This window comes from Oryx dammah, unplaced genomic scaffold, assembly GCF_014754425.2.
Source record: "Oryx dammah isolate SB20612 unplaced genomic scaffold, SCBI_Odam_1.1 HiC_scaffold_11, whole genome shotgun sequence".
Classification (NCBI taxonomy): Eukaryota; Metazoa; Chordata; class Mammalia; order Artiodactyla; family Bovidae; genus Oryx; species Oryx dammah.
Genome location: NW_024070195.1, coordinates 41,318,295 through 41,333,287, shown reverse-complemented (window position 1 = coordinate 41,333,287; position 14,993 = coordinate 41,318,295). Strand labels below are relative to the sequence as shown.

Sequence of the window (14,993 nt, the reverse complement as noted above, 5' to 3'; positions counted from 1 at the left end):
AGGCCCCCAGCACGCCTGGGGCTCACGGAGGTCCCGTTGCCCGCCCCGTCACCGTGTGGCGTAGCCCCCGACGCTGCTCGTCAGAAGCCTCCTAGATGCCTCAGCCACGAGCCTGGCTGGAGGTCTCGCCCCTCACCCGGCCTGCCCTCCCCACCTCCAGGCTCTTTCATTCTGTGAAGCGTGAGGAATCCATGTCTCCGGTCCTCGTTGTTTGGTTACTCGCTAGTTTCTGTCGAGGGTTTCTTACGTGCCAGGAGAGGCGCACACTGCTCTGGGTGGTCACTGAGGTCCTTTCCCGCGCTGGCACCACCCTCCCCATGCTCCCACTCTCCTCTTCTGTCCTGCTGCTGTGTCAACTGGGGCTGTGTTCAACTGCACGAAACTGAAATCTGGCAAACAGGGCCTTGGGATATTAGCATTTAATTTTTCCACCTAATAAGTGGTCTGGAGACCAATGTTCCAGGGCTAGTTCCGAAGCTCTGCAATGCTGTGGCGACCCAGCAGCTCCTTCCTACTTTGAGCCTCACCCTCTGGAGCTGTCTTCTCAGGCTCGTGTTTCCAGCAAACCCTCCTAGCAGATTTCTGTTTGCATATGGTTGGTCAGAATCGTCACCTGGGCACTGTAACTGTTGGACAGCGTGGGAAATTGAGTGTGTAGCTAGGCACATAGCTGATCCAAGGAAGGTGGGAGGGCTCAGTGTGAAATAAGGGGAGCTGGAATCCGTAGCACCTGGGGGTGACTGCCCCAGGTGGCCACTCGCTCATCAGTCAGGGTCACGTGGCAGCAGCTGCGCCTCTGAGCACTTCCCTCGCTCTAGGTCCAGTGATTCCCAGGTTGAGTGCCCAGGAATGATCAGAGAGTGGTCCTTGAGGAACCAGTGTATACTAGCCAGACTCCCATCCCTGCAAGTTAGGGCCGCAGTTCATGCTTCGTGAATGAGGGAAGCAGCCCAGGAGTGCGTGCATTGGCCAGGTCTGCTTAATTTTTAAGAGAAACAAGAAAGCCAGATTTTTTAAGTTAGTTTTTTTTTTCAACCTGTATTTTGAAAAAGTCTGCTGCTGCTGCTGCTAAGTCACTTCAGTCGTGTCTGACTCTGTGCGACCCCATAGACAGCAGCCCACCAGGCTCCCCCGTCCCTGGGATTCTCCAGGCAAGAACACTGGAGTGGGTTGCCATTTCCTTCTCCAATGCATGAAAGTGAAAAGTGAAAGTGAGGTCGCTCAGTCATATCCGACTCTTAGCGACCCCATGGACTGCAGCCCACCAGGCTCCTCCATCCATAGGATTTTCCAAGCAAGAGTACTGGAGCAGGGTGCCATTGCCTTCTCTGTTGAAAACATCTAGGGTTATAGACGTGCTGAAAGGATTGTACAGAGTTCCCGTATACCAGACACACTTACAACATTGAGAAGTGGAGGCTGGTGCAGCACTGTTCATACTAGCTGGATCAGCAAACTGCAGACTTGGCGTGAGACCTCCCAGTTTTCCCACCACTGCGCCCTTTCTGTCACAAGACCAGTCCACCATCCTCTGCTGCATGCAGTTGTTAAGGCTCCCGTCAGTGAGACTTCCTCAGTCAGAGAGCCAGAGTTTTACACGACTTCTCCCAAGTTCTCCCATTCTGCTGTAATAATTTGGAAATCATACATTCTGTTTACAGTGTCTTAGTGGTTTGAAACTTTTCCATGTACATTTGACTGAACTGTAATGTTCATCAGCATCTCCAGCTATCTCCTGAGAAACGGCTTGAGCAGCTTAATGCTCATCACGTCCTCTCATCTTCCACATTATTGTTTGTAAGTTTTGCCTTTTCATTTCATTCCAATTTATTTTCAGGATAGGTTAACATGCTTAAATTTCAGAATTTAAAAGGTATCGTAGTAACACAACATTGTAAATCAACTATACCCCAACAAAATTTAAAAAAAAAAATGCTATAGTGAAAAATCTCTGACCCAGACATTCAGCCCCCTCCGACCCCCAGAAGGTCTATCTAGTCAAGGCTATGGTTTTTCTTGTGGTCATGTATGGATGTGAGAGTTGGACTGTGAAGAAGGCTGAGCACCGAAGAATTGATGCTTCTGAACTGTGGTGTTGGAGAAGACTCTTGAGAGTCCCTTGGACTGCAAGGAGATCCAACCAGTCCATTCTGAAGGAGATCAGCCCTGGGATTTCTTTGGAAGGAATGATGCTAAAGCTGAAACTCCAGTACTTTGGCCACCTCATGCGAAGAGTTGACTCATTGGAAAAGACTCTGATGCTGGGAGGGACTGGGGACAGGAGGAGAAGGGGACGACTGAGGATGAGATGGCTGGATGGCATCACTGACTCAATGGACGTGAGTCTGAGTGAACTCCGGGAGTTGGTGATGGACAGGGAGGCCTGGCGTGCTACGATTCATGGGGTTGCAAAGAGTCGGACACAACAGAGTGACTGAACTGAACTGAACCCCCAGAAGCAACCAGTGTTCCTAGTTCTTATGTAGCTTTCCAGCACTATCTTATCAGATCAAATCCAGCTTCGGTATATCTTTTTTGCATAAAGTATAGTTCTTCGTTTTGCAAATTGCCACCTTCTCTTATTAATATATCTTAGAGATACTCCCATATCAGTCCATAAACATCATCATCCTTGTTTATGGCTGTCCCTTGTTAATGGATATCTAACTTGTTCCCCACCCATGCCAGTCAAATAATTCTGTAATGAGTAACCTTGTGCTAATACTGTGTGTCGTTATCCTTCAGTGGAAGGATATCTGTAAGAGACAACCTAGAAATGGTATCTCTGGGTCAAAGGGAACGTGTCCAGTAATTTAAAAGATGTAGCCAAATAACCCTCTTTAGACGTCGTGCTAATTTGCTTTCCCACAAGGGACATGTGAGATGGTATTTCCCCAAGTGCGTAGCCACAGAGGTGTTAGTGTTTGTTTTAATCTGATTGTAAAAAGTATATTTCGGGGAATTCCCTGACAGTCCAGTGGTTAGCACTTTGCACTCTTACTGCCAAGGGCCCAGGTTCAGTCCCTAGTCAGGAAACTAAAACCTCACAAGCTGTCACAGTGTGGCAAAAAAAGAAAAAGTATATTTCAGTGATGTTTTAATTTGTATTTCTCTTTTTATAAATGATGTTGAGTGTGTTTTCATATGTTTAAGAAGTAAATGTATACCTTTTTTCTATATTTTTTGTATCTTGGGCCCATTTTTTGGTTGGATTGCTGATCTTTTACTTAATTTTTAGAAACTATTTTAGAGCAGTTAGCCCTTTGTCTGATGAATTGCAAATATATATCCCAGTCTGTTACCTGTTTTTGTTTTTTCTCTTCTGGGTTTGGCTGTGCTGGGTCTTCGTTGCAGCACAGGAACTGTTGTTTACAGCATGTGGGAACTAGTTCCTTGACCAGGGGTCAAACCCAGGCCCCCTGTGTTGGGAATGCGGACCTTAGCCCCTGGACCATGGAAGTTCCTGAGGAGTTTTTTGTTGTTTTTTGTTTTTTTTACTTTGTAGTAAGTTTGTGTTCTTATGAAATAGCATTTGTAATTTTTTTACCCATAAGTTTTTACCCATTAAGTTTTGTTGATTTTAGTATCAATCTCCACTTTTCCTTCACTTAGCTTTTCAGCACTTTTTATATAGTTCATGTATTTTTGTTTTAACGTTAAAACCTTTGATTTATTTGGACCTTATCTTGGTATAAGATATAAGGTAGGGATCCAGATGGCTACTCAGTTGTCCCCGTATTATTTCCTGAAGAATCTGTCTTTTCTTTTTGGTTTGGAGTGCCATCTTTTTAAAAAAAATAAATGTATTTATTTTTAATTGGAGGATAATTGCTTTTTTGTGTTGCTGCTGCTGCTGCTGCTAAGTTGCTTCAGTCGTGTCTGACTCTGTGTGACTCTGTAGACGGCAGCCCACCAGGCTCCCCCGTCCCTGGGATTCTCCAGGCAAGAACACTGGAGTGGTTTGCCATTTCCTTCTCCAATGCATGAAAGTGAAAATTGTAAGTGAAGTCGCTCAGTCGTGTCTGACTCTCAGCGACTCCATGGACTGCAGCCCACCAGGCTCCTCCGTCCGTAGGATTTTCCAGGCAAGAGTACTGGAGTGGGGTGCTGTTGCCTTCTATCGTGTTAGTTTCTGTCAAACAGCAACATGAGTCAGCCGCAGGTGCCCACGTGTCCCCTCCCGCCCCCTAGGCTGTCATAGCATTTGAGCTCCCTGTATCACACAGCAACCCCCCCGGCTGTCTGTGTCACACAACGTATTGTTTCAGAGTTACTCTCTCAGTCTGTCTCTCCCTGGAGTGCCATCTCTATACCATTAAAGTCCCGTCCCGTATGCGTTTGTATCTGTTTGTGGACTTTGTATGTTCTCTTTCAGTGATTATCTGCTCTTGTGCCAGTGCCTCACTGGTTTATTTACCGTAGCCTTTCTATGTAATTCTTTTTATTTCTCTCCAGTTAATCCCCTACCTCCATGCAGCCTCCTTGCTTTCTTCAAGTCCTGTCCTTTACTCTCAGTAGACAACCATCCCTTATACTCAGGGTAGCTAAGCAGTGAGGCTGTTCCCCGCGAGCTCTAGCGCCCTCCACACACACAGTGCTGCGGCTTCTGTGTTTTCCTCATCCTGTGCCCTTGAGTTATTCCCCTCCCATCAGTCGTTCGGCCCCGGCTTCCCCCTTGAATCTTCAGACTGTCTTTCTCAGAAGACCTCTCCTTTAGCCACAGCTTACTCGAGTCTCCTCTATTCCAAAAAACCTCCTCGTGGCTTTGCTAGTTTTTCAAGCTACATCCTCTTATAAATTTTTTTCCCCTGATACAATCATTTAACAATAAGTCTCCTTCACTGTCCCAGCTTACTTTCTGCCACTTAATCTTCAGAGCCCTGCTTTCTATCCCACCCATTTGGTTGAAATTTGTATAACAAGGTCAGAGATAACCTCACAGTCACCAAATTCAGTGGCCATGTATCTGTTTATCACCCTTAAACTCTGCAGCATTTGACATGGTTGACTACCCTCCCCCCAAAAAAAAACAAACCCAGCCCTTGCCTTGTCCCTGCCACACTACCATCCTGAGTGTCTCCGCCTCCGGCGCCCCGCCCCGTGGCATGTCAGTCTTTAGTGAACTGGGCTCCGTCCTGCGGCTGTCCTATCAGTGAATGTGCACCCACACACGCAACTCCAGATTCCTAGCTCCCCGGCGCCTAGAGTCTGGCGCCGAATTTCCAAGCTGCCTTTGGGAGACCAATTTAAGGGTCATTGTGTCAGTCCACACAAGGGAAGATGGAGGCCTGGTAGGAAGCAATGATTAAGAGGGAACGATTTACCGCACAGGGGTTCTCAAGCTTGGCTGTGCATTACGATCCCCAGGGGAATTAAAAATCCCGATGCCAAGCTGCTCCCAAACCAGTCGAATGAGAATCTATGAGGATAGCTCCCCAGTGATTCCAGTATAGCCAAGTTTGCAAGTCTAGAGCAAGGCGAGAGAGGTGAGTCTCGAGTGGCTCCCACTTTCCGGCTTTGATAGGTGGGTGGTGGGCGTCTGGGTCACAGAGGTAGGGATTACCAGAGGAGGGGAGGGCCAGGCCAGCTCAGGGCCAGAACATGGCTTCTGTTTGGATCGGTTGAGTCTGAGCTGCCTGTGGGGACTTCCAGGGTGCGGTTCCAAAGGTGCTTGAATTTCCGTGAGATAGGTCTCTCCTGATGTCAGTTTCCAGGTCTGCACCGCCACAGGCCGGTCTAGTCACGCGCCCTGTGGCTTGAAGTGCGCATGCCAGGATTCAGCGCCCTCCCAGCCAATCCCTTCAAGTTCTCTCCCCTGTGGCGCCCCTCACCCTGCCAGCGGGGTTCCCCACCACTCCTCAGTGTGCCGGCTCCGCGTCTCTTCTCAGGCTGTATCCCCGAGAGGCCTTCCCTGCCGGACTCTCCCCGCATCTCGTGGCCTCACTCCCCCTCACTTATGTGTGATTTGTGGACAAGACTGGTTGGGGGTTGGAACTGCCTCCTCCAGGGTGACGTATGGGGGTCACCAGATTCCGGGACAGTGTGCATCGCCCCTTGCCTGGTGGCTCTTGGCTGACAGTCTGGTTGCAGACCTGTCAGCTGCTTGCCTAGTGGGCAAGGAGTGTGTCTTTTTCCTTCTCCCAGAGACAGGAAGGTTGGGATCCACTGCCGTCAGGCCAGGTGCTTAGGAGAGAGATGATTCTTGGGCCTGGTGGGGACAGGATGGGGGTTGGGGGCCTGATGCATATGAGGACCTCCAGCAGGGGCTGGAGAATTTGACAAAGGCCCTCAGGCCATTCTCATGTGGCTCCTGCAGGCTCAGGAGGCTCAAAGAGCAGGGCGCGGGGAAGGATTCACGGGGGCACGTCGCCCACCACACCTGGCTCACAGAGACTGCTCTGAAGCCCACAAACCCGCTGCAAGAGCCAGGTGGGCAAAGGGTGGAGGCACAGTGACCCGTGATGCCAGGAGTGGAGACTGGCTCACTGCAGGCCTGAGGCACTCCTGCCCCAGCGGGGGCAGCAGGACGTGCCCCTCCCGGGTGGGGGCTCCTCTCCCCACCCATTCCCACTCTGTCACCTACTCATCTTCCCCAACCTCTTCCTGTCTTCCCCTTCGTCCAGGCTGACGGGAACTGCCCTGTAGAGATCCGTCTGCGTTCAGACCCAGATGATGCCAGAGCTATGACCGGGCCTGCAGGCGTGGCGCCCAGGGGAAGTCAGCCATGGAGCAGCCCCGGGAGGAAGCCCCTGAGGCCCGGCCAGAGGAGGAGAAAGAGGAAGCGGCAAATACAGAAGGAGCCCCAGAGCTCAACGGGGGACCAGAGCACTCACTTCCTTCCAGCAGCTACACAGGTGAGGGGGTGCCGGGGACGCAGACGGGGGGCCTGGCCCACTGCAAACAGCGTCATCGTAGGGGGCAGGGGGCAGAGTGGGTAAGGGCCGGAGCCGGGCAGCCCGGGGCCACACCCCAGCTCTGCTGCTCATCAGCTGCAGGGTCTTGGGCGAGTTGTCTCCCTTCTTCCTGTAGAACACGGGTTACAGCAGGTGTACACGCAGGCTTTTGTGGGAATTGAACGAGTCAGCGTTTGTAATGCGTGTTGCTGTTGATATTCCATCTCTCATACTACAAGGGGCCCAGGAGAAACGTGCATCAGCAATATCCAGAAAGATCACCTGTACATGTGATGATTAGGCTTAGACAGAATACACAACTCAGTTCATCTGGTGCTAGTTACACGTCATCAGGGTGCTTTGCAATTAGGCAGATGCTAAGCAGTTAGTGAGAATGGCCGGAATTTAGCTTCTCTTGCCTCGCTTGCTGGTTCCCCGGTATCCACTGCCAGCACCAGTGCAGACGCCTTCCTCTGGCACCTTGGGCCACTCCGTCATCCTCCTCCTCTCATCGTCCTGATGCTGGGTCCACCACCAAGGTCTCCTGGACGCCCCCTCTCAGCCCCTGGCTCTCCCTGCTGCCTCACCCCAGCCCTCTTCCGCCCCCTCCACCCGAGTGCTGCTTGCTCCCTTCCCACAGAGGGTGCTGCCCGGAGGGGCATCCTGACCTCGCTGCTGGTTTCAGCTGCAGGGGATCCCACCTGCAAGTGGTGATGTGGGCAGAGGAGCGGGCTGGCCCCACAGAGATGGCTCTGGCCCCCTGGGTCTGCATGGGGAGAAGGAGGTGGATGGGGTCCGGAGTTGAGGTAGGGCAGACGGGGGCTGTTGAGGTCGGACTGGCCCCCACCTGAGCCCACAGCTACAAGAGGCCTGGGATCCCTGGGTCACACTGCTCTGAACCTGCACAGCAGGAGCCCGGCTTTTGTAGAGGTTCCTCCTCCTCGGGGCACAGGCTGGGGCAGGGTGACTGGAGAGCCATTGGCCCGTCCCTCTGGTCCCACCAGACACCCAGGCATGAGGGAAGTACGCTGCTGTGACTTCAGGCCCCAAGAGAGGGTGTCCCCCCGCCCCGAGGGTCACCTGCTCCCTGTTGGGTGGCTGGTTCCTGGGATGGCTTTGCAGAACAACCTTCCTCAGAAGAGAAGACTGGCTAAACCTGCAGCCGTCTTGTCCCGCAGAGCTAACAGCCCACAGTGTCTGAACTGGAGATAGGCACGGAGGGTTCGGAGGCAGAGGGGAGACACTTGGGGCTAAAAAGGAGCAAGAGATGTCACCAAGGACCCCAGGGAAGAGAGAAGGGGAAGAGAGGGCTTCGGGGTCGGTGGCCTCACTGCCTACCCTGGCCCACACCCTCCCCGGGCACGGAGAAGTTACCAGCATGGTGTCCTGTCCCGTGGTTCTTGCACACCTTGGGGGACCATATACCCAAGTGGTAGCCTGTTCACATGCAGAGCAGCATGTGGTAGCTGGTGCAGAAGCAGGCGAGGCAAGTGAGGTGATGGAGTCTTGGGGAGCTGATGGGTTTTTGGGCTCACAGGGAGGTGTCTGGGGCAGAATGTGCCCAGCCAGTCTCACAGTGCTGTGTACGATGTGGCGTTTAGTAGAGTCTGTGTATCAATAAATGGATGACTTGGCAGTAGAAAGAACTACCTGTTTGGTAATTGAAACAGGAGAGGATTGTTTAACCTAATCACTTAAGTGAAAGCCATAGCATGTAAAATTCTAAAAGGCAAGCCCCCCCACCAGAAAAGCAGGAGCAGGCAGTTGATGGTAGGACAGACAGACAAATGGCCAGAAAACAGGAAACATTTTTCAGTCTACTAGACAGCCAAATAAGGGCTCTTCACATGAGATGTCATTTAGCGTGTGAGTTTGGTGGCGAGGACCAGGCTGGCCTTGCAGCCCCCGAGGCGGGGAGGGCGGCTTGGCGGTGCAGGCCAGCACTTCTGAGCATGTGCTGCTTCGGTCCTACAACTCCTCTTTGAGGAATGTATCCAGTGTAAATACTCGCTCAGGGTGCACAGAGATTTCCGCACTCATCCACAGCCACGCCGTTCATGATAGCAGAAAATTGGAAAGCACCCATGTGTGGGGAGCTGGTATGTAAACTGTGGGAGAGCCGTGCAGTGGGGTGCCGTGCGGCCGGTAGGAAGACTGAAGTAGGTCTGTATACACTGACAGGGAAGTAAGCTCCCAACTGCTTGAGGATCCCACTGTTTAAAAATCCTCATGTACCTCGGAAGGCACTGGGATAGAACAGCCCGAGGACTGGGGGCTGCTTGGAGGGGTAGGATTGTGGAGGGGGGCATCTGTCACGCTCCGCATGCGTGCCCTTACATGTTTTTCCCAGCAAGCCTGCAGCAGTCTCATAACTTAAAAAGCAAATGAATCGCTTTCTTTAAATGGGTGAAATAAACTGGTTGTTGTTTTCTTAAAAATAAAACAAAGCAGCCAGCAGGTGAGGGGCCCCGGGAGCAGAGCTTCTTGCATTGGGGAGCCCAGCGCCCAGGGCAGGAGCCCCAGGTCTGCCAGTCTGGACCGCGGGCCTCTGGAAAGGGCCTCACCTCTCCAGTCTCAGTCTGTTCACCCTTTAAGGCTGCGTCCTGGAGCTTCCTTGGTGGCCTTGTGGTCAGGGTTTCCGGCTTTCACCCTGGTGGCCTGGGTTCGATCCCCGGTCGGGGACACTGCGTGGTGTGGCCAGAAGTCCTGCCCATCTCAAGGGCCAGTGGGTGAGGAGTCACGGTGGCGTGTGACTGGCCCTGGCTGTGCCAGCACCTGCCAGTTCCCTGTTCCTCCCGTGAGTCTGTGACTTTGACCTCTGGCATCCCCTTAGGGACGACCCCAAGAGGATGAAGTGCCGTCTCAACCCCTGAAACAGCAGGCAGGCCTCATAGTTTGGCTCCCTCTGACCCCCCCAGAGGTTCTGCGCTGACGCTGTGCACCTCTGTACTGAGCTCAGCACCCGCCAAGCACCCCTGCTTCCAGGAGGTGGGCAGGACAGGCCTCATGTGAGCACTCAGCAGCAAGGACGCTCGCGTGCCCGTGCCCGAGTCCTCAGCCGGCGGGGGCGCTGAGCCAGCCCTCACCCTCCTCTCCTGCCCCCTCCCCTCTGGCAGCAGTGATGAACCTCCCAGTCACACCCCAAGGAGGAGGTCAGGGGTCTCCGCGCAGGACTGAGGGAGACAGAGTATCCTTCCTCCCAGCCTTGGCACTTCCTCTCACTCAGCAGTGCCTGACGGGGGTCCGCAGGGGCTGGCAATCCAGGGGAGGGCTCAGCTGGGTACCTGCCCTGAGGAGCCCGCAGGCCAGGCGAACAGGAGACTGCCGGGTCGCCCAGCCCCAGAGTTCCACAGAACTGGCCCTGTCTTCAGAAGCTGTTTGCTGTGGGGGCTCTACCAGCAAAGTAAATAGACAGGGCTGTTCCCTCTGGGCTGCCCTCCCAGCTCTGACAACAGCATGCCTCCAGCGATGGAGACTAGATAGACAGGCGGGGGTGGGGTGGGGTGGGGGGGCGATGACGTGAGTAAGGCCAGTCGTGTCTGTTTGCTGAACTTGTAATCAGAGATGGTGCAACTGATACTTCACTCTCTGCGTGATGCTGAGCGCAAACACTCCAGTAATACATTCGGCAGTGACTCATCTCACTGATCCTAGTCACAAACTATTGATTAGTAGTTATGAACACAAGTACACACATGCACGCATACGTAGGTATGGGTGGTCATCCAGTGCTGGGGGTCAGAGCTCAGCCCTGGGGGTTCTGAGTTATAATTCTTAGTCTGCCACAGTGTTAGGGTTCTGTGGAGAAAGAACCAAGAGTGAGTGAGAATGTGTGTGTGCGCGTGCGTGCGTGCGTGTGTGTGTGTAGAGAGAGAGATTTATTTTAAGGAATTGGATCATGTAATTATGACGATTGGCAACTTGAGATTCTGCAGGCAGGCCAGCAGGCTGGAGGCCTAGGGGCAGTGATGATGGAGCTCGAGTCGGAAGCAGCCTGCAGGCAGCATTCCTTCTGCCTTGTGGAGGCCTTGATCCCATCTTCCTAAGGCCCTTAGCTGACCGGCAGGGGCCTCTCACATTGTGGGGAGTCGTGACTTAAATAGCAGTCATATCAAAAAATACCTTCACAGTAACATGTTAGACTGGATTTGACCAAATACTGGATTTCATGGGTACCTAGCCTGGCCGAGCTGACCCAGAATTAGCCCCTGTCAGCACATCACCTAGCCTTCTGAGCCTGTTTCCTCACCTATGAAAGAGTCTTAAGAAGACCTGCTTAAAGGGTTGTTGCATGGGTCACATGAGGCTGATGCGTGAAGCATCCAGTGGAGGTCCTGACACACTGGGCGTGCATTAAACACGTAGCCCTTGCAGGGGTTCTCAGATTGAGGGTCCAGTCCAAGTCCTACCATGTACTGCACCTTGGACAAAACCCATAACTTCCTGGGCCGCGGTCCCCTCATCTTTAAATGGTGGCAGTTACTGACTCCCAGGGTGGTTTGAAATGATGTTCATGCTCAATTGCTCAGTCATGTCTGACCCTTTTGTGACCCCGTGGACTGCGGTTCGCGAGGCTCCTCTCTCCCTGGGATTCTCCCGTGGGGAGATCATGGGTGGGCAAGGAGCCTTCAGAAGTGGGTCCCTTGAGTGGGGAACATTCTGCCATTATCACTTTGGGGTAAGATATGGTGACGGTTGGAGAATAAACTTTTAAGCCAGGTGGTGAACAGGGAAGAAACAGAACTTTATCTTTGGAAAGCTCACCATGCAGTGACAGGAATACCCAATACACCGGTTCCCTGCAGCAAGCCCGCCCCTCAGCTCCCGGCCCCTTTCTGCCGTGTTCTCTTCCCCCATCACACAGGTGGGGCGGGGAGCTGGTGCCCTCCCAGCACTCCTGCTCCAGGCCTCCCCGCCTCCCCGTGGCCTTCTACCACCTGGCGGACGCACCTGGGCGCCGGCACTGCCCTGCACCTCTCTCCCCCCAGGCCAGTTTGCAGCTCTCCTGACTGCTCCCCACCACCCCTGGGATACTCACTGGGGCCTCTCCCTGCCATCCAGAGATCTGCCTGCATCGCTGGTACAAGGGCTTGGCACCTTGGCTTCTTCCAGGCGGAGCAGGGCAGGCGGAGCAGGGGCACCCAGTCTTGTTTGGAGCTCTCCTGGCCTCACAAGCAGAGGACCCTCCGCCCCCGTCTTGGTTTCTGTGACGCCGTGGAGAAGAGGAGCCAGCAGCCAGAGGAAGGAGAAGGCCTGGCCCCTGCCATGTAGGCACAGGCTTGGGAACTGCAGAACCTTATTAAGTCCCCTCCTCACCGAAGCAGATTTACACAGCACTGCCAAGGTCCAGGAGCTCTCTGTTAACTCCTTTGCTCCTCACCATGACTCTAGACAGACGCTGCTGTCAACTCCATTTGCAGACGGGACACACCCAGGGCACAGAGCTTAGGTCTGAGCCTTGGACCCCGACTTGAACTGCCCACAGGGCTCTTGAATCCATTCTCACCTCCCACACCAGGCCTGCTGCTTCTGAGAACCTGGAACCAAGTTGGGGGTCGTCCAAAGCCCTGACCTTTGAGCCCAGAGAGGGGAGCAATCATATTCCCTGACCCCCTCGCCTTGCAGCAGCACCCCCGCAGTCCTGCACCTCGCTGCCTGCCCCGCCACCAGCCAACCTTGCCACTCGCTACCTTGGGTCCTGGTTTCCTCACCTCTGCTGGTTGAGGGCAGGGTCAGACTCCGGCTCTGCGCTCAGCAGGTGCACAGCAAAAGTCTGTTGAGTGAAGAGAGAGGGTGACATTGCCACAAGCCGTGCCAGCAGCAACCAAGCGACCAGACGCCTGCCAGCCCTCCAGAGCTACAGCGCAGACAAGGAAGTGCCCCTCTTCATGGGGAGGTGGGAGCAGCCTGGGGTGATAGGTCACTGTGAACCCAGGTTCAGTGGAGGAGGTGGCCTTCGAGATCCAAAGAGAATGTGAGTAGAGACGTGCCGAGGCTAGCGGGGGAGGCAGACGTGCAAATCACAAAAGAAACACGGCTTACGAGAAGCACCGGAAAGCGAACACGCACACAGACCACAGATGGAGAGGAACTGCCGAAACCCTCCCTGCCCGCGTCTGCGCAGGTCTCCACGGAGCCTCGTCACGTGTTGTCTCGTTTTCTCCCAGCAGCTGGTGACATGAATCCCATGCCCTGCAGGAGCGGCAGGTCCTGCCCGGCCCCTCCAGCTAGAGGGCACCGAGGCCCGGGTGCCTAGGCGGCTGGAGGACCCTCAGTCCAGAGTCACCGGGCACCTGCCCTACATCCAGCAGCAGCACCCCTGCAGATGGAGGCCCTGCCCTGTGGCCCTTACGTCCTGATGGGGGCGCCCAACTCTGAGTGCACTCAAGGGTCCCTGAGACCGGAAGGGCTCCCTCCCCTAGGCCCCCCGCCCCCCGCAGTGAGCGCCCCTGTCCTCAGGCTGAGCGGCACAGCTGCAGCCCGTGGAGCACCTGGCCTCTGTGACCGGCCCGGCTTTTCAGGAAGCAGGGGCCGTGTCACCCCTACCCTCCCAGCCGGGAGGCGAGCAGCTGCTGCAGGCTGCTGTTTCCTTCTCCCGGGATCTTCCCGACCCAGGGATTGAACCTGTGTCTCCCGCGTCTGCTGCACTGGCAGGCGGATTTGTTTACCACTGGCCCACCTGGGAAGCCCTCTGTCTGTTTGTTTATTTGGTGCATCAGGTCTAGTGGCGGCATGCAGGGTCTTCGTTGCCACCCTCAGGCTGTCTAATTGTGGCTCTCGGGCTCAGTAGTTGCAGCACCCCGCTTTAGTTGCCCCACGACATGTGGGATCTTAGTTCCCCAGCCAGGGATTGAACTCATATCCTCTGCACTGGAAGGCAGATCTTAACCACGGGACCAGGGAAGTCCCAGGAATCAAGATCTTGTGCAGAGTGACTGTACTGTAGAGAGGGCAGAAGGCAGCCCGGAACACGTTACATCTGGGCTGACCACCATGGCTGGGGTCTCCCCGTAGCACCGTCTGCTCCCAGCTCCTCTGCTCTGGGGATTTGGCCCCTGCCCCTGAGGAGGGTGTGCATTCATCAGGGAAGAAGGCAGAGGACGGCAGGCTGTCGGGCTAGCCTGGCATGGGAGACGGGCAATCCGTGGCATCACGAAGCAGCTTTGTGCTGGGGCTCAGTCAGGCCCCCTTGCCGGGGAGGGCTCGTTTCTGAGCATCCAAGGAGGCGTTCAGGAGAGGCCCCTAGCACTCCTTAGTGAGTCAGCTGGCAGCACTAATACCCTGAAGCCCCCTGTGGCCAACTGCTTTCCTCACTGACACTCTCAATCCGGGGCTCAGACGTCTGTGCCTTTATTAGTAATAGGAAAACACTCAAGGAAGTTCAGCCTGCTGCCCGGTCAATGTGATTGAGACTTCTGCTTTCTCTGCTCAGTCAAGCAAGAAATTTCATGGGAATGAACTTGAGCTTCTTGAGAGACTCTTCACAGCATCTCTGGAGTCCATGCAGGAATCAGACTTCTGGGGTGGGGGCACTTCTGAAGCCCCCGCAAACCATGCCGCACACCATCTCCCATGGGCCCAACCAGTGGAGCCTTGTAAACCAGGGAGCCACTTCCTCAGGACAGTCTAAGAGAATCTGTCTGCTTTTTCCCTCTTGCTGCCGTCCTCCCAAAACACAGCCATCCCCCATGCCCTCTCCACCAGTGGTGAGTCTGCCCAGGCCAGATAGTGAGCAGAATTTCTGGAACAACTGCAGGGTGTCAGATCTGGGGGAAAGGCTTTGGACACATTCACCCTCCTCCCAGAGAAGCTGTCATTAACCCCACATTCTAGGTGAAGAGACTGAACCTTGGAAAGTTTGACTCTCAGAGGTCACGTAGCCCTTAAGTGGCTGAGCCAAGACTGTGATTCATAGGTGTCTTCTCACCACCTATGCTCCCCTGAGGGCTCTGGTCACCTCCCCAGGCCCCTAGGCCTGGCAGGATGTGAAGCCACCCTGTGTGTGTATCTGCAGACCCCGCCCTGTGCTGTGTGTCTGCGGACCTCACCTTTTGTTGTGTGTCCACAGACCTCACCTTTTGTTGTGTGTCCACAGACCTC

The 14,993-nt window shown here is 54.3% G+C and overlaps 1 protein-coding gene across 2 annotated transcripts in view; it reads left to right on the top strand.

Moving 5' to 3' along the window:
• The window catches only part of PPARD (peroxisome proliferator activated receptor delta), an 88,924-nt gene that overhangs the window by 67,492 nt on the left and 6,439 nt on the right, over positions 1-14,993 (top strand). For both annotated transcript variants that reach the window (XM_040249857.1, XM_040249856.1), the window contains exon 3: positions 6,624-6,854. In XM_040249857.1, coding sequence (XP_040105791.1) covers positions 6,725-6,854 — 130 coding nt within the window. In that variant the 5' untranslated portion in view covers positions 6,624-6,724. The remainder of the gene's footprint in view (positions 1-6,623; positions 6,855-14,993) is intronic.